At 42.3% G+C, this 19,614-nt stretch overlaps 1 protein-coding gene across 5 annotated transcripts in view; it reads right to left on the reverse strand.

Annotated features, from left to right (window-relative positions):
- The window catches only part of UBE2F (ubiquitin conjugating enzyme E2 F (putative)), a 74,989-nt gene that overhangs the window by 22,264 nt on the left and 33,111 nt on the right, over positions 1 to 19,614 (reverse strand). For 3 of the 5 annotated variants that reach the window (XM_058436881.1, XM_058436884.1, XM_058436887.1), the window contains exon 5: positions 3,789 to 3,889. In XM_058436881.1, the coding sequence (XP_058292864.1) occupies positions 3,789 to 3,889 (101 nt within the window). The remainder of the gene's footprint in view (positions 1 to 3,788; positions 3,890 to 19,614) is intronic. The other 2 variants (XM_032753358.2, XM_058436897.1) reach the window with 1 other exon arrangement.

The following is a 19,614-nucleotide window of genomic DNA, read 5'->3' on the forward strand; positions in this document are numbered from 1 at the left end:
ACCCCTAGGCTCCGCAGTGGCTGCTGCTGTGTCCGTTCTCACTTCCCCACCTGGTGCCCTCAGAGTGTGCCCTCACACTCCCTATCCTGAATGACTGTGCCTATGTGATCTTCCTATGCTGGTTGAATTATTTCATCTCTTTTCTACACTAAGTTTGTGGGGGGCAGAGAGAGGGGCAACCACTGAACAATCTGTGTTTTTTGCCTAGCATGCTAGTCACAGGCTACACATTGGAAATAGTGTGGGCAAGACAGCTGGCACTCCCTCAGGGCTCACAGCCCAATGGGAAAGAGATGCTCGGGAGAGTCGGTAAGCAATGATTCATTATAAACATGGCAAATGCAACTACTTTTGTGTTCAACCAAGTACTACACCCTAATGATCCCCTGGAGACTTCCTGCTGGGGACACTAGTGACATATGCTGGCCCCTAAGGAAGTTGCCCCACACTTGCCTGAATGAGAGGCAGACAGGAAGAAAACACGAGAAGGGGACAGGAGGCTGGGTGCAGTGGCTCATGCCTGTAATCCCAGCACTATGGGAGGCCAAGGCTGGCAGATCACCTGAGGTCAGGAGTTCGAGACCAACCCGGCCAACATGGTGAAACCCCGTCTCTACTAAAACTACAAAAATTAGCCAGGCATGGTGGCAGGCACCTGTAATCCCAGCTACTCGGGAGGCTGAGGCAGGGGAATCAGGAGGCAGGAGGCAGAGGTTGCGGTGAGCCGAGATCATGCCATTGCACTCCAGCCTGGGTGACAAGAGCAAAACTCAATCTCATTTAACAACAACAACAAAAAAGGCTGAGCACAGTGGCTCCCCAGCACTTTGCGAGGCGGAGGCGGGCAGATCACCTGAGGTCGAGAGTTTGAGACCAGCCTGACCAACATGGAGAAACTCCGTCTCTACTAAAAATACAAAATTAGCTGGGCGTGGTGGTACATGCATGTAATCCCAGCTACTCAGGAGGTTGAGGCAGGACAATCACTTGAACCCGCAGGCAGAGGTTGTGGTGAGCCAAAATCGTGCCAGCCTGGGCAACAGAGTGAGACTCTGTCTCAAAAAAAAAAAAAAAAAAGGCAGAGGGGACAGGAAGGAAAGGCTGGGGAGAGGAGAGGAAAGGACACTAGCTGCTCTCAGTACTTCTGGGTTTGAGAACATGGGGTTTTATTCCTGATGAAATCTGACCAGTCCATCATTTATGAAACTTCCAAAAGAGACAGCAGTGGAAATAGAAAAATGTAAGATCATCATTACAGAGCTAAAGGTCAAACACAGCACACAGAACTTCAGAAAGGATGCTCGGGGATGATGTTTTCCCACAGGGACTGGTAGTGGGGACGGGGGAGGGGGGCTGGGGAATAGCAGGTCTGAGAGAAGGACAGGAAAATTTAAGCCTTACCCCTCCACCTCAACCTCTGTGCCAGTCTCAAACTAATAAGGGAAACAAGTCTTCAAGGCTCAGTGGCTTTCAAGTCATTCTTTATTCCATTTTCCTTCCTATTTCTTGAAGTCACAAATGGGACAAGACAGTATGACAAACATTTTCTCACCACCTGGTGTGGTAGGAAGGGCACACGCTTAAAAGCTGGGCAGCCCTGGACATTAAGTGACTTCAACAATTCAGCCGTCTCCGTTGGCAAAGCTAATGTTTTTAACTTTAGCTTTCAGAACCCTAACTTCCTAATGTAAAAAGATATGAATGTTAAGATCGCCCACTGACAGGAGGCTAGGGCAGGAGAATTGCTTCAACCCGGGAGCTGGTGGTTGCAGTGAGCTGAGATCACGCCACGGCACTCCAGCCTGGGGAACACAGCAAGACTCCGTCTCTAAATAAATAAATAAATAAATAAATAAATAATACACTGAACTATCAGAAGAATGGAATAAATTAATGTGAGTCAAGACACCTGGCACACAGAGGCTCTCAATCATGCCCGTTCCTTCCCTGGTACTTTCTCTTAGTTTGCTTTCTTCCTATAGTGAAAACAAGGAGCTCTGCTCCTAGATGATGCCAGATATACCTGAAACAATGGTTCTCTGATGCCTCACAACTTGTCTGGAAAGTTTATCAGCTTAAACTTAACTCCCTGCTATGACATCCAGAACCGTGTGTCATAAGTATTTAGCGGCAAATCTAAATACAGAATTTCAAATACTGTATGCCTGTTTGTTTCCCGAAACCACCAGAGTCTCCAGATTCTAAACATCTGTACTGAAGCCAAGCCTCTGAAACCACCTCCCACCGGACATGGTGCAGTGCTCCGTCGCCAGGCTTCTCAGTGTGGTTTGGGAGGGATGGAAAGTCTCAGCAGGTGGTGGATGGACAAAGACTGGAAATGTGTATTTTCCCGTCTTTGTTTACAAATTTAAAAATTTCTTGGACTGCCAACTCTTCCCCATCCCCATAAATTACATTTCAAAAAGAACCTTAAATGGAGTAGTCCGGTAAAAAGTCAATTTCCATAGATGAAGGTTTGCTTCTAAAACAAGTGTTGCAGCCACTAAACAGAGCCCGGTGGCTAGGGTTGGGGGCAACTCCACTTGTCAGGCAGTGGGAGCACACTTCCCACAAGCGAAGTCACAGGCACATTGTCCCCAATGCCTACATCCTCATGATGGGAGTGAGGCTTCCTTTTCTCTGGCAGCACCATCAGCTTGTGCTTTCCTACTGGATGGGCCAAGAGGGTTAGTTAGAACACGTGAGGAGGAATACATATATCCATGGTGCACGCCAATAAGAGAAGCACGCTGAACTGCCTGTACACCAACTCCTGGCAATTTGGGCCGAGACACATCACACTCGTCCCTGAAGTGCAGCCACACCTCCTCTAATACCCCAACTTAGGGGTGTGGAATTATTCAGAATCTCCAGTGGTTTGTCACTGCCAAATCGAAAATGCCCAACCAAACCCCCACATCCGAGTTTTCCCATTTTTTCCTCTATTCTTCCCCAACTCTAATTCTTCACTCGAGTTGGCCTGGCCCTATCTGCCTTCTGCAGGTTGCAAGTTCTCATGTCCACACCTGTCACCACAGTTCACCACATTTCCATGTCACCTAGAACACCCTCCCCTGGTTCTGGGCCACATCAGGGTGACTCCAGTTAGATTTCCCCCTAAAAGCTTAACTAGCCCCGACCACTTTCCAAAGTGATGATTACTTTCCCTTCTCTGAATTCTCAAAAACTAGTTTCCTATCATTGATCAGTATCACTACTGTCCTCTACTTACCATTTTTATCACTTTATCAACTTTCTACACTTTATCTCTCCTAATTGGTCTGTAAGTTCCACCAAAGCAAAGACATAATGTAATGGTATTTGGTATAATTATTGCCTAAAAGGATCTTTGAGGGATTAACATGAAACTATAGGTATAAATTACTTATAGTTTAAACTACAAGTCACTGTTCTCTGAAATTCTAAAATACACATTTTATAGACTTCTGGAATTTTGGTGTTATATCATGAACAGAACTACAGTCATTTTATTAAATGCTTTTTTTCTTCAGTGCCAGACTGTAACAGATAATATGAGTTATAGAAAATACACAGGCAGGCTGCCTGGCACATAGTACTCAGAAGTATTTGTTGAATAAACGAATTCTCTACTAACACTCTAAATACTGCTGATGAGTGACATTCATCACAAAAATACTGAAGTGAGTACTCAGTCACACATGGACACACGCAGAGGGGAGTGCTAGGGCCCTGTGCCAGTGGCGGGCCACAGCCACAGGCAGCCCCGCCCGAGAAGTAAAACAACAGGCTCAACGCAGGCTACTCACCACCATGTTGTACGCATCGGGAACTTCAGTTTCAAACTGAAATTTTCCACCCTGGTAGTAACCCTCATCTATCAAAAAACACAAAACAAAACAAAAAAATCCTTTAAATTAAAAAAAAAAGGAAACAAAAAGCAAACACTCTGTTAGGATATGGCAAATACAGAGAATCAGGAGTTTAAAAACAGGCCTGCAGCGTTCCTCGGTTCCATCACCAAATGCACACACACTGGTGGAAGTCCTACCCCTGCCTGAACAGAAATGGGCTCCATGCTGTCACCTGCCTGCTGTCTGTCTTCTCGGGGGGCCGAGCACACCCTCAGGGAAGGGAAGGGACATCCTTCTGGGGCCATCTGCCTGGCCTCCTTGCATCCTACCATCTTCCTGGAACTTCCAACCCTCCGAACACATCTCATGCCTTAAGTGATTTCTTTATCTGCTTACTGCTGGTCTCCCCAAGAGAATGTCAATTGGAGGACACAAGACTAACAGTCATCAACAAACCCTTACTGAGCACCCAACCTCTGCTGGGCATGGTTCTAGGCCTTGGGGACACAGCAGTGAACCTGACAGAATCACTGCCTCGGTGATTGCTTGGTGCAGCCTTCAGAACAGAGCAGGCCTTCTAGAAATGCGGGCTGGTAGGCACGAAGGAGGATGCCCAGGGTCTGAGCATCACCAACATTGCCATCCACATGCTGTGTACCCCCACTCCCTCTTTACCCCGCCCCCCACGCCCTGTAGACCCCACAGGGCAGTCCCTCTCCTCAGGTGGTACCCAGCCTGGGGTCACTAAGTGGCTGCTGGTGCCAACAGAGGGCACTTCAGCATGAAAGAGCTTGGAAAAGCCACTGGAAATAAATTATTCTCAATTTTCAAATTTGACAGAATTAGCACCATTTTAAAATTAAAATTCAACTTCCCCTAAAATATTTATCATCACGAACAAACCAGTAATATTAAATCTTATCATTTTCCTCAAATTTTTTATATGAAATGAATGCATAACAGCAAGTTGTTAGCCTCAAACAAGTCATCATTAAAAAAAAAATTCCATTCCTTAAGAGTTGAGACTGTATCAACGTTTATGTCATCTAGTAGTTAAAACTGGCATTATCTGGACCCTAACATTTTTTTTCTTTGACAATTTGATAGAAGAGAAATGCTAGTTCTCTTTTATTTTACATTCTGTAATGAATACTAGTGAGGCTAAAATTTATATGATGATTGGCCATTTATGTTTTTTCTTTTAAGAACTGAATGATCAATGTTCTGAAACTCTCCTTTTATTACTGAGGTATTCATCTTTTAATTACCAATATAAAAATCTCTTAATTAGCCTTTGCTTTTTAAATATGCTACAAGCAATTTTTCTTAGTCTGCTGTTTGCATTTTGATTTTGTGGTTTCTGAACACTAGTCTTCCATTTTTAAGAAGCTAATCTTTCTTTAGGGTTTCTGTCTTTGGTGTCATGCTTAGAAAAGGCCTTTCCCAACCAAGATTATATCAATATCCTCTTATATTTTCTTCTAGTAATTTAATGGTTTCATAGACTACATTTAATCAGCTCATTCATTCATCAACTGATTACAGACTAAGGTCATATTTTTTTTCCTAACTGGTTGCTTAATCATCCCAATGGCATTTATTATTCTAGCCTTCCTCCACTTATTTGAGATGCGTATTTCTAGTTTTTATAAATACACTTGGATTTCTGACTGGCAGTATAAACTCTCTGGCAAAGATACTTGTTTGGGGAAATTTTTAACTCCAGATATAAGAACTTTTCAAATAAGTGGCATCTTAGATATAAAATACTCAGAGTATATATCCTTGTTCATCAAAGCATGTGTGGATGTTGGTGTCTTACACGTATTCTGATATTGATCACTGTGGCACAACACAGAAATCCATTGCCAGGCCTAACATTACAAACCACGCAGTCCACTCTGTGAACTGTTACCACAGCTTTTGGATGATGCTGCTGCACCCACGCTGTCCTTTTCCTTCTCCTTAGGAATGATTACTACCCATGCAAGACACCCTGGTCATGGCTGTGCTCTGGCCATTCCATCCTGCCATGCTATATTTTTTCTCCAGTTGGCTTTCCAGTTCATGGATTACAGAGTTTCAACTCTATTGCCTACCACTTTCAAAGATGTTATTTGGTCTAATATGATTATCACTTTACCTTATTCCCTCTGCTCCAGTCAAGTTCTTACTTAATAATTATTAGGATTATATCTTTTCTTAACTCATTAAAAAGTGAGAATAGACTGTTTTATTTTTTTCTCTTTCATGAAACAAATCTCTCTCAGGAAAATGATCTGCTCCTGCATCAGTACTTCTTTTTCCCTCTTTGAAGTTGCACAGCTTTTAGACCTGATCCAAATCTGCTTATTTATTACTGAATTTGCCCAGAAATTCCACAGTCCAACTTAAAAAGCAGTTTGGGAGCAGACTGGACTGAGATGAAACCCAAGAGCATCTCTTATTTACAAGGTTTCCTTCACGATGTCCCCAGCTTAAAAGTTCAGATTCACCTTCTACACCTGGCTCTGGGAGTACCTGGCCCAAGGCGGAGACGGCTCAGGGAAGGCCTGCTCACTTCCACAGCTGGCAGGTAGTGGACTCATTGAGAATGTCTGTAACTACACGTGCACCGTGGTCCACAGCACAGTATACAAGTCCAAGACAGGCCAATTCTATGTTGCTATCGTCCATGGCTGCTGGGGTTGAAAACATTATACTTCTCAGACAACTAGGTTTTAAAATACAATAATGAAACGCAACTGAGGGAAGTTCCTGGCACTCAGCTCTCAATCAGCCAGCCTGGCCCCTGCCCCACTGTTACAATTAGAGGAATTATCCTCCTCTTGCCTTGCGCTTTAGAGCCCACTCCTCACTACCTTTGAGGAACCATACTCCAGTGTCTTCAAGATTACCAAGAGCCCTGGGAAAACAAACCTTTTGAAGGGGTATGTCGGCACAAATCACTGTGACAGAATCCATTTCTAGATTCTAGATGGCAACATCCACATATGCTGTCTGGTAACAAATCTGTGGACAACGCCCTTGAGACCAAGGAGTCATGCCAGCTCTCCATCCCACCTCCTCTTTTACAACCTTCTTCCCCCCTGTAAAAAAAAGGCCTACCTCCCAATTCCCCCTGTACTAGAATGAACTGCCTCGCGGAGTGGACATTCCCAGGGGACAAAAGTACCCATGATGCACTGATAAGGGTAAAGCCACCTCAAAGCGACGCATTAAGGTAGGGTTGTGCTTTTCCCTATATTTGCTTTTTCCCCCACCACTGTGTCTTCATTCGCTTTTCCCTACCTATAACCATTTATTTCTTTCTTTTTTAAAATTATTTATTTATTTTTGAGACAGAGTCTCATTCAATTGCTCAGGCTGGGGTGCACTGCTCACTGCAGCCTTGAACTCCAGGCCTCAGGTGATCCTCCCACCTCAACCACCCAAGTAGCTGGGACTACAGGTGTGCGCCACCACGCCCAGCTAATTTTTTGTAGAGATGGGGTCTCACCATGCTGCCCAGGCTGGTCTCAAACTCCTGACCACAAGCGATCTGCCCACCTTGGCCTCCCCAAAGTGCTGGGATTACAGGCATGAGCCACCACGCCTGGCCTATACCCATTTCTGTAAAGGACAAAGCATGGTATCATAAATAGTATGTCCTGGTTCACACTGGAGTGTCTTGGGTTCAGACGCTGTGGAGTCTGATGGCAGGGATGATGAAAACTTCATTTAGTGACTTCAAACCCTAGACCACTGTAAAAGCAGGCATTACCCCTTTGAGAACCAAGCAAAGAGGATGCCAAGAAACAACAGCCATGGTGCCTTCCTCCACCTAGGGCACTGGCTCCACATCTCACCTATCTAACCAGGAACCTCCAGGAGCTCAGAGTGAGATGGCTGTCAGAGGCATGTTGTTAGAATGAAAATGAAGTAAGACTTTTGCCTGAGGGAAAGAGTCTGATTTCACTGACTAGTTTGGCAATTAATGTATATGGCAGATAGTTTTGATAAACTGAATGGGCTGAATCTGGAGCTCCAAGCTTTGGGTGAAAATAGGAAGAATGTAATAAGATTTTAAAAATACTACATTGGTATACATATGAGTATGTTGAAATTAATAATACTACTGTTTTTCTCAACTCTTCCTCAGCATTTCCAGCAAAAGCCTGTAAAGCTGCTCTGAAGTGAGGAGTGACAGATGTAACTATTCAGGGTAGAAAAGCATTCTGATGTCCCTGCAGCTGACAGGGATTGGTAAAGTGATTCTGGTGGACACTTCAGAAACTGAAGCAAAGGACTCCAATGACTGAGTGACAAAGCCTTCTCCAAGTCAGGTGGCTTCCAATTCTCTACTTTCAACAAAATGGAAGAAGGAATTTAATCTAATAGTCAGTGGAAAAATCATGAAAATACTTTATATGACGATAGGCAAGGTGACTTATGCCTGTAATCCCAGCACTTTGGGGGGCCAAGGCAGGTGACTTGCTTGAGCTCAAGAGCTTGAGACCAGCCTGAGCAACATGGCAAAACCCCATCTCCACAGACAAAAAATAAATTAGCCAGGTGTGGTGGTGTGTGCCTGCAGTCCCAGCTACTTGGGAGGCTGAGGTGGGAGGATTGCTTGAACCTGCAAATTTGAGGCTGCAGTGAGCCATGACTGCACCACTTCACTCCAGCCTGGGCAACGGAGTGACACCCTGTCTCAAAAAAAAAAGAAAATACTTTGTATGATCTTTGGCCTTTAACTTTGAAGACCAAAGACAAAATGGCACAGCCATAACTAGACACCTTCCATGCCCATCTAATCTACTTATTTATGTGAACAAGCAGTCCTGAGTGTTTATATCTATAAAGACAAAATAATGGAAGAAAACTGGTATCAGATCTTTGTTTCTAGCATAAAATAATATTCGTTCACAAATGCATCAATTTAATCAGGGAAAATGCTAATAGTAACCCCATCATTTTCGGAGATACACTGCAGGTGAAATGTTTAATTATCATCAAAATTTGCTTAAATTCATTATTCATTACACAAATAGTTGATGAGTGCCCACCATGTGCCACACACTGTTCTAGGCCCTGGTGACACATCAACAAGAGATAATTCCCGCCCTTATGAAGCGTATATTCTAGTGGAAGGGAGAGAAAATACATAAACTACATAATAGAAGGAGTAGAAAGTAGGAAGAGGCTGCAATTTTAAGCAGGGAGGTCAGAGAAAATGATGACTTGAAGGAGGAGGGTACTGGGGTGAAGGACACTCCACGCAGATGAAACAGGGTAGGTACAGTAAGAGGCCTAGTATGTTCCGTGAACCCTGCAGAAGCCAGTGTGGTCAGAGAGTAAAGTGGAGGAAGAGGACCTGAGCCCAAAGAGGGAGCAGATGCAAAGGGTGTTGGGCCCTGCAGGCCCCCGCATGTAGCTGGCTCTGATTCAGAGTTAGATGGGGCCATGAAAGGGGTCCGAGTAGGGGACGGACAGGACCATATAAACAGATCACAGAGCAGGAGCCCAGTTGTGGGTATCTGTTGTAATCATCCAGGTGAGAGATGGTAATGGTTAGGATCAGGGTGGGAGCAAGTGAAGCGGACAGATTTTGAAGGCAGCAACACCAGAATGTGCTGACAGATTAGGCACGGGGAGAGGAGAGAAGGAGTCAAAGAAGATCTTTGACCTTGCAATGGAAAAGGCAGAGTTGCTACCATGAAGATAAAAGGACTGCACACAGCACAACTGTGTGAAGTTCAAATCAGACACATTAACTTGAGATTTCAAGTTGGCATCCTATTGGAGGTGTTGAGTGGGCAGCTGACAGATCATTCTTGAGTACTGGGAGAGGTTGGATACAGAGGGCAGTTTGGGAGCCATTCAGGGTAAAGCATTCTGATGCCACAAGATAGCCAGGACACCAGAGAACTGACTATACAGGTCCAAAGACAGAATGAAGCCTTGAGGCTCCCCCACTTCGAGGGGCTGGAAGATGAGGCACAGGACAGGCAGCCAGAGACAAAGGAGGAAAAATCAGAAGCAGGAGCCTGCACAAATAACAACTGCAACAATCGTTCAAAAGCAAATGTTTAACACTTAAGAGTCTTACAGTTATAGGAACTTTTCAAATAGTGAGCTCTGGGCCAGGCACGGTGGCTCACGCCTGTAATCCCAGCACTTTGGGAGGTCAAGGCAGGCAGATCACGAGGTCAAGAGTTCAAGACCAGCCTGGCCAACATGGTGAAACCTGTCTATACTGAGAATACAAAAATTAGCCGAGCATAGTGACGGGTACTTGTATTCCCAGCTACTCGGGAGGCTGAGGCAGAAGAACTGCTTGAACCTGGGAGGCAGAGGTTGCAGTCAGCCAAGATTGTGGCACTGCACTCCAGCCTGGGCAACAGAGCAAGACTCTGTCTCAAAAAAAAAAAAGAACAAATAAATAAACCTCAATCTATCTGTCTACCTGTATATCTAGTTACAGAAGAGTATAAAAAAATGACAAATAAAATACTTATAAGCACAAAAATGTTTACATTAGGGTGCAATTCGAGGGAACAAGTGGAATGAAAACATGAGTGCCAGGAGAAAAGTAGCAAAGGTTTTCCAGCCAGTGAAGTAGAGCTTATTCACATCAAAACAAACAAACAAACAAACAAACAAAAAAACAAAAAACTGTGATGATGGGCATATCTGTGGTGGTGGCAAATCTGTGGTATTTATATTCTATACTGGAAACATTTCAAAGAGTAACTTTCATTTTTAAATGTCAATATTTACAGCACACTGGAAGTGACATCCTATGCAAACTTTAAACTTAAAAGGCTCTGATCCATCTCAGATCAGACTGTTGAAAGAGAAGAGACAGAGACAGATGGTGGAGAAGAGGAAGTGAGTGCGAGCGGAGGCAGGAGGCAGGACAGACACGGGCACCGGGGAGCGGGCAGGACTCTGGGATGCAGGGCTGCAGACAAAGGCACAATGACAGCTATTGTATAGAGATGCTGAGACTTAGAGGAAAACATGAACATAATGAGGAAAGAAATGGACAGTTAGGGGGAAAGCACCAAATGGAACATCAACAGCTAGAAAATATAGTATCTGAAATGAAAAATTCACTGGATGCGCTTAACAGCAAATGAGACATTGCAGAAAAAGAAACTATCCAAAATGAGGCACAGAAAGAAAAGTGAACAAAGCCTTGCGACCCAATGGAGGTATAATTTACACGTAGAAGTAATCTGTATGTAAGACATATATGATATATATAAACTAGAGTGCCAGGAAACGATCACAGAAAAATATTTAAAGAAATGTTGGCCAAATTTTTTCTAAATTGGATAAAAACTGTAACTCACAGATCCAAAAAGCTTAATAAACCCCAAGTGTGATAAAAAGAAAAAACCACTTCAAAGCACATTATAATCAAACTGCTGAAAGCAGTGATAAGGAGAAAATCTTAAAAGCAGCCAGAGAATAAAATGCACATCGCATAAAGTGGAACAAAGAATCACCACTAACTTCTAAGGAAAAAATACAGAAGGCAGTAGAATGACATCCTTAAAATGCTGAAACTGTCAACTTAAGAATTCAACCTTCAGCAACACTGACAGAATTCACCACAAGCAAATCTGCACCACAAAAAAATCTTCAAGGATGTTCTTTAGGCAGAAGGAAAATAACAGAGAGGAGAAACCTAGATCTACAAAAGGGAATGAGGGTCATAAATGTGAAGTATGTGGAGACATATATTTTGAAAACAGACTGTGTAAAGCACAGATAATATATTCCGGGTTACAACATATGTAAAAGTAAAACAAATGAGAACTATAAAATAAAGGTTGGGCTGGGAAATGGAAACATACTACTGCTTGTCTAAGCTTCCATCTTAAACATCAGAAAAAGAAGAGCAAATGAAACTGGAAATAAAGAGGAGGGAAATAACAAAGACATGAGCAAAATTCAAAAAACAACAGGGCAAAATCGATGAAACTAAAAGTAGGTTCTTTGCAAAGATCAAAAAAATTGACAATCTTCTCATTAACCTGATCAAGAAAGAAAGATAAAAATTACAATATCAGTAATTAAAGAGGAGATACAACACAAACTCTACAGAACTTAAAGGATAAGATGATACTAAGAACATTATATCAATAAATTGAAAAATGCAGATGATATGAGCAAATCCCTTGAAGGACACAAATGAGTGAAGCCCACTCAAGAATAACCTAGGCAGCCCTATATCTATTAGAAATTGTGTCTATACTTAAAATCTTACCACAACAAAACAAAATTCCAGAGACAGGTGGCTTCACAGTTGAATTCTACCACTGAATAAAGAATTAATAGGCCAGGTACAGTGGCTCACACCTGTTATCTCAGCACTTTGGGAGAATCACTTGAGCCCAAGGGTTCGAGACCAGCCTGGGCAACATAGTGAGACCTCCATCTCTATAAAAAATAATTAGCTGGACATGGTAGTGCATCTGCCCACTACAGACGGTGGGCATCTGTAGTCCCGGTTACCTGGGAGCCTGAGGCGGGAGGATTGCTTAAGCCCAGGAGGTTGAGGCTGCAGTGAGGCATGATCATGCCACTGCACTTCAGCCTGGGCAAGAGAGTAAGACCTTGTCTAAAAAAATAATTAACTAATTAATACTAATTCTACATAAGCTCTTCCAGAGAGTAGAACACTTCCCAATTCAAAGACCAGAATGCATTACCTTGACATCAAAATTAGGCAACTCATTACAAAAAAAACTACAAATATCCCTCACAGACAGGTAAGGATTTGTAAAAATTCTTAACAAAATACTAATATATCAAACTGAGCAATATATGAAACCATTAAGACATTAATACATGATGAATTATGGTTTATCTCACAAATGCAGCTTTGGTTCAACATTTGAAAAATAATCTATCAATGTAATTTACCTTATCAACAGACCAAAACAGAAAAACCGTTATGATCACCTCAGTAGATGCAGAAAAAGCATTTGGCAAATTAAGCATCATCCATTCATTATTGGCCATTTTTGGTTTGTGGGGAAAAAAGCATCCATTCATGATTTAAAAAAATACATACATACATACGTATACATATATATGTATATATGCAAACAAGAAGTAGAAAAGAACTTCTCAACCTGATAAAGGGCATCTGCAAAAACCCTATAGCAAGGCCAGACTCAGTGGCTCACGCCTGTAATCCCAGCACTTTGGGAGACCAAGGCGGGCAGATTACCTGAGGTCAGGAGTTCGAGACCAGCCTGGCCGATATGGTGAAACGCCATATCTACTAAAAATATAAAAATTAGCTGGGCATGGTGGTGGGCACCTGTAGTCCCAGCTACTCAGGAAGCTGAGGCACACGAATCGCCTGAACCCGGGAGGCAGAGGATGCAGTGAGCTGAGATCACACCACTGCACTCCAGCCTGGGCGATAGAGCAAGACTCCGTCTCGAAAAAACAGACAAAAACCCTACAGCAAACCATACACATAATGATGAAAGACTGATAGCATCCCCCTAAGATTAGAAACAAGCCAGCCGGGTGCGGTGGCTCACGCCTGTAATCCCAGCACTTTGGGAGGCAGAGGTGGGCAGAACACCTGAGGTTGGGAGTTCGAGACCAGCCTGACCAACATGGTGAAACCTCATCTTTAATAAAAATACAAAAATTAGCCGGGTGTGGTGGTGCATGCCTGTAATCCCAGCTACTTGGGAGGCTGAGGCAGGAGAATTGCTTGAACCTGGGAGGTGGAGGTTGTGGTAAGCTGAGATCACACCATTGTACTCCAGCCTGGGCAACAAGAACGAAACTCTTTCTCAAAAAAAAAAAAAAAAGGAACAAGCCAAGGATGTCCCTCTCACCACTTCTATACATGATTGTACTGGAAGTCTTAGACAAGAAAGTAAAGCAAGAAGAGGAAACAGAAGGATACAGACTGAAAGGGAGAGATAAAATTATCTTTATGCAGAGATGGCATGATAGTTTACATAGGAAAGTCTACAGAATCCACAATACAACTACTACAATGAAAAGCAGGTTTATCAAGGTTGTAGGACACAAGGTCACTATACAAAAATCAGCTGTATTTTTATGTACTAGCAACAGAAAACTGAAATGGAGATATAAACCATGTTCATGGATTAGAAGATGTGATAATTAAGACGACAAATGATATGGTTTGGACGTGTGTCCCCTCCAAATCTCATGTGGAAATGTGATGCCCATTGTTTGAGGTGGGGCCTGGTGGGAGGTGTCTGGGTGATGGGGGCAGATCCCTTATGAATGGCTTAGTGCCATGGTAATTAGTGAGTTTTTCCTGTTAGTTCATGTAAGAGTTGGTTGTTTAAAAGAGTCTCCATCTCTTTTGCTCCCTCTCTCACCATGTGATATGCCGGCTCCACTTTGCCTTCCACTAGGATTATAAGCTTCCTGATGTCCTCACTAGAGGCAGATGCCAGCACCGTGCTTCCTACACAGCCTGCAGAACCATAAGCCAAAATTAGCCTCTTTTCTTTACAAATTACCTGGCCTCAGGTATTTCTTTATAGTAACGCAAATAAACGAACACAGCAATTCTCCCCAAATTGATTTACATTAGAGACAACGTAGTCCTAATCAAAATCTCAGCAAGTTTTTTGCCGAATTTGACAGGCTGATTCTAAAGTGTATGTGGAAAAGTAAAGGAACAAAAATCACCAAAATAATTTTGAAAAAGTAGAAAAATGTTGAAGGAGTCAGAGGTCACATGATGGGATTTCAAGACTTACTATAAAGCCATAATAATCAAGCAGTGGTATTTGTACGAGTGTAGACGTACAGAACAATGGAATGGAACAGAGTACAGAAGCAGACCCACACACATATAGTCATGTAATGTCAACAAAGGTGCCAAGGTAAGTCAATGGGAAAAACCCTCTTCAACAAATGGTGCTAGAAATGGACAATGCAAAAAGAGATAGAAAAAAAAACCAGAAAACTACACTCTTCTCTTGTATAATATGTGAAAATTAACTCAAACTGGATCACAGATCTAACTGTAAAACCTAGAGCTATAAAACTTCTGCTTTTAAAAAAATAAGGCCGGGCATGGTGGCTCCTGCCTGTAATCCCAGTACTTTGGGAGGCCAAAGTTGGCTGATCACCTGAGCCCAAGAGTTTAAGACTAGCTTGCGCAATATGGTGAAACAAAATCAGCCAGGTGTGGTAGCATGTTCCTGTGGTCCCAGCTACCTCAGGAGGCTGAGGTGGAAGGATAACTTGAGCCCAGGAGGTGGAGGTTACAGTGAGCCATGATCGTGCCACTGCATTCCAGCTGGGGCAACAGAGCGAGACCCTGTCTCAAAAAAAATAATAATAATTTTAAAAATAAGAGAAAATCTTTGTATTTCTTAGACAAAGATTTCTTAGGACACAACAAACACAAACTATTCTTACTAGTTTTGCATTGCTGCTATAATAAATTTCCACAAACTCTGTGCCTTGAACAATACAAATTTATTATCTTCCGGAGGTCAGACGACCAAAATGGGTCTCACTGGGCTAAGATCATGAAGTTGGCAAGGGGGTACTCCTTTCTGGATGCCCCAGAAAAGGCTGTCTCTTTGCACTACCAGCGGTCAGAAGCTGCCAGCATCCAGGGCTCATGGGCCCTTCCTCCATCTCCAGCGGCAGCAGTGGCAGGTGAGTCTTTCTGCCAGTGCCTAACCTGCTTCCTGCTTCCATTGTCACATCACCTTCTCTGGCTCTAACTGCTTCTCTCTCCCTTTCCACTTTAAGGATCCCTGTAATTACACTGGGTCCACCTAGAAGCTCCAGGACAATCTCCCTCCCTTAAGATCAGATGACTAGCAACCTTAATTTATCTGCAACTCTAATTCCCTTTTGCCATGTAACATAACACATTCAACAGGTTCCAGGAATTAAGACACGGACATCTTTTAGGGCCATTATTCTGCCAACCACATTAGCACAAAGAAAACAATCATAAGTTGGATATCCCCAAATGAATTTAAAATACATGGTCGTTAAAAGACAGTATTAAGGAAATAAAGATGAGCCATAGACTAGGAAAAAACATTTATAAAACACATCTGACAAAAGACATATCTAGGGTAAAGAACTCTTAAAATCCCACAATAAGAAAAAAAACCTTATTTTTTTTAAAGATGAGCAAAACAGTTGAGCAGACGCATCTCCAAAAAAGAGATAGTCATTAAGAAAATGCAAATTAATACCACAATTAAATACCACCATGTAACCATTACCACGAGTAAAGTTTTTTAAACTAAATGCTGGTGAAAATACACAGCAACTAGAATTATCATACAGTGCTGGTGGGAATGCAAAATAGTACAGCTACTTGGAAAAAACAATTTTGTCGTTTCTTATAATTTAAGAAAACTGAGAGCAACTCAAATGTCTGCCATTTGATGAATGGATAATCAAACTGTGGTACATCCATACAACTGAAATAACAATAAACACAACAACATGGATGAATGTCAAAAGCATTACACTAAGTGGGAGAAGCCACATACAAAATGTTGCATACTGTTTGGGTTCATTTAAATAATATCCTGGTAAAGGGAAAACTATAGGGAAAGAAATCAGGTCAATGACTGCCAGGGGCTGGGGATGGAGATCTACAAAGGGTATCGAGGCAACTTTTTGAGGCGATGGAAACTTCCTGTATCTTAATTGCAATGGTGGTTATGTGAGTACGTAGGTCTGTCAAAAGGCAGAGAGCTGTCTACCTAAGAATGGTAAACTTACTGTATGTAAATTATAGCTCACTAAACATGATTCTTAAAAAAAATAAAAAGCCTGTGCCACATAAAAGACACCATCAGGTGGAACGGGAAACTTAAAGAGTGGTGGTAATTTTTTAAATGCCAAAAAACTTAAGATTTAAATACTATGTCATTTTTGGAGATTTTATACACACTATATACATTTTTACTGGAGACCACCAGAATCTGTTTTTGCCCATGGAAATGAATGGTTTTTAAAACAATTCATATCATACTCACTTCAGGAAGCCTGAGCATCCCACAAGAGAATTTGACTTGGAGTTACGTTTAAGGCAGGGGACAGACCAGTGTGAGAACAGATCAGGTGTCTCTGTATCAGATGATGGGGTGGCCTACTCAGTAGGTGCAGTAAGCAAAGAAGCATCACACCAGCCAAATTCTTGGAAGGAGCAAGGAGAGAGCAGTGAATGTTTTCCTGATGAAAGTTAACAGAACGCTTTGGCAGATAACTGACATTTTAAGAGCTCACATCACATTTCTATTCTACATCGCAAGAAAATTGGCATCTGTATTTTTAAGATTATTTGAAAGAAAAGATTCTACAAAAAAAAAAAACTGTGCTTCTTCAAATTTATCCCCCTTATAATGGTTATCTCCATACTAAAATTAAAAATCAAGCTAGAAAGAAACAGGGATGACAGTATAAATTTTATGTGTCTGAAACCTTTATATATCAACAAAAACTACATGTAAACTACTACACGGTCAGGATGTTGGTCAAGGCAATAGGTCTACTCCGGTGCTCTGCTCCATTTCCTTACCTTCTTACATGTCCATGACTATTTAAATGCTGTTCCAAAACATTCATGCGTCAGCCAGGCATGGTGGCTCATGCCTTTAATCCCAGCACTTTGAGAGGCCAAGGCAGATGGATCACTTGAGGTCAGGAGTTCGAGACCAGCCTGGCCAACATGGGGAAACCCTGTCTCTACTAAAAATAAATAAATAAAATAAAAATTAGCCGGGCGTGGTGGTGCACACCTGTAACCCCAGCTACTCAGCAGGCTGAGACAGAAGAATCGCTTGAACCCAGGAGGCGGAGATTGCAGTGAGTCAAGATCGCGCCACTGCACTCCAGCCTGGGTGATGGAGTGAGATTCCGTCTCAAAAAAACAAAAAAACAAAATGTTCATGCATGGAACCAACTCGGGTTTCAGGTTTACCAACTGTAATTCTTCGCTCAAAAATTGGAATATTCTAGCCGGGTGCAGCGGCTCATGCCTGTAATCCCAGCACTTTGGGAGGCCGAGGCAGGAAGATCACCAGAGGTCAGGAGTTTGAGACCAGCCTGGCCAACATAGTGAAACCTCATCTTTACTAAAAATATAAAAATTATCTGGGTGTGGAGGCGCATGCCTGTAATCCCAGCTACTCGTTAGCCTGAGGTAGGAGAATTGCTTGAACCTGGGAGGCAGAGGTTCAAAATTGGGATATTCCTTTATTACACATTCAGAACCTTCTCCTTCCATAGCTCCAAAGCTCTGAAACAAACCAAACATGATGGGGATAGCAGATAAATCCACTAAACGTTTATGACTCAATGTAAGCTGCACGTTTATTATCATGTATCAGGGAGTTTTTATAAATTAAAATTTCAAAATAAGAAAACATCAATAATCTAATGACTGATACATTCTTTTTTTGTTGTTGTTGTTGAGATGGAGTCTTGCTCTGTCACCCAGGCTGGAGTGCAGTGGCGCAATCTCGGCTCACTGCAAGCTCCGCCTCCCGGGTTCACGCCACTCTCCTGCCTTAGCCTCCCAAGTAGCTGGGACTACAGGCACCTGCCACTGCGCCCTGCTAATTTTGTTTTGTATTTTTAGGAGAGACGGGGTTTCAACATGTTAGCAAGGACAATCTCGATCTCCTGACCTCGTGATCCGCCCGCCTTGGCCTCCCAAAGTGCTGGGATTACAGGCATGAGCCACTGGGCCCGGCCTAATGACTGATATATTCTAAAACAAATTTAGAGGAATACACACATAACTATATAAGATTTATAATCTAGCTATAGAAGTCTCTAATCAGAATTTTTTCTATATGTAATATAATAAAAACCCTTTAAAAAACACCACATATCTGATAAAGAATTCATATCAAGGTATATAAGGAAAGCTTACAACTTAATAAGACAATCAGGCTGGGTGTGGTGGCTCATGCCTGTAATCCCAGCACTTTGGGAGGCTGAGGCGGGCAGAACACCTGAGGTTGGGAGTTCAAGACCAGCCTGACCAACATGGAGAAACCTTGTCTTTACTAAAAATACAAAATTAGCCGGGTGTGGTGGTGCATGCCTGTAATCCCAGCTACTTGGGGGCTGAGGCAGGAGAATTGCTTGAACCAGGAAGCGGAGGTTGGGGTGAGCCGAGATTGCACCATTGCACTCTAGCCTGGGCAACAAGAGTGAAACTTGATCTCGAAAAAAGAAAAAAAAAAGCAAAACTCCATCTCAAAAAAAAAAGACAATCAATCATATTTTTAAATGGGCAAAATATTTGAAGACTCTCTTGAACAAAGAACATATACAGATAGCAAACAAGCAAACGATAAGATCACCATCACTAGTCATTAGGGAAACGCAAGTTAAAGTTATAATGAGATATATACCTACTAGAATGGCTAAAATTGAAAAGAATGACAATACCAGTTGTTGGTAAGAATATAGAGAAACTGGGATTCTCATTCAGTGCTAATAGGAATGCAAAACTTTGGAAAACTTAATGGTGGTGGTTTTATAAAGTTAAACTTATTCTCACCACATGGCCCAGTAATTCAACTGCTTTGTATTACCCAGAAGAAATAAAAACATACTGGCAAATGAAGACCTGCACATACAAATTTTTAACAGCTTCATGTATAATAGCCCCAAAGTGGAAACAACACAAAGGTTCGTCCACTGGTGAATGGATAAATAAACTGGTATGCGTCCATACAACAGAATACAATTCAACAATACAAAATACAGAATACTGACT

This window comes from Hylobates moloch, unplaced genomic scaffold (assembly GCF_009828535.3).
Source record: "Hylobates moloch isolate HMO894 unplaced genomic scaffold, HMol_V3 SCAFFOLD_1, whole genome shotgun sequence".
Lineage (NCBI taxonomy): Eukaryota > Metazoa > Chordata > Mammalia > Primates > Hylobatidae > Hylobates > Hylobates moloch.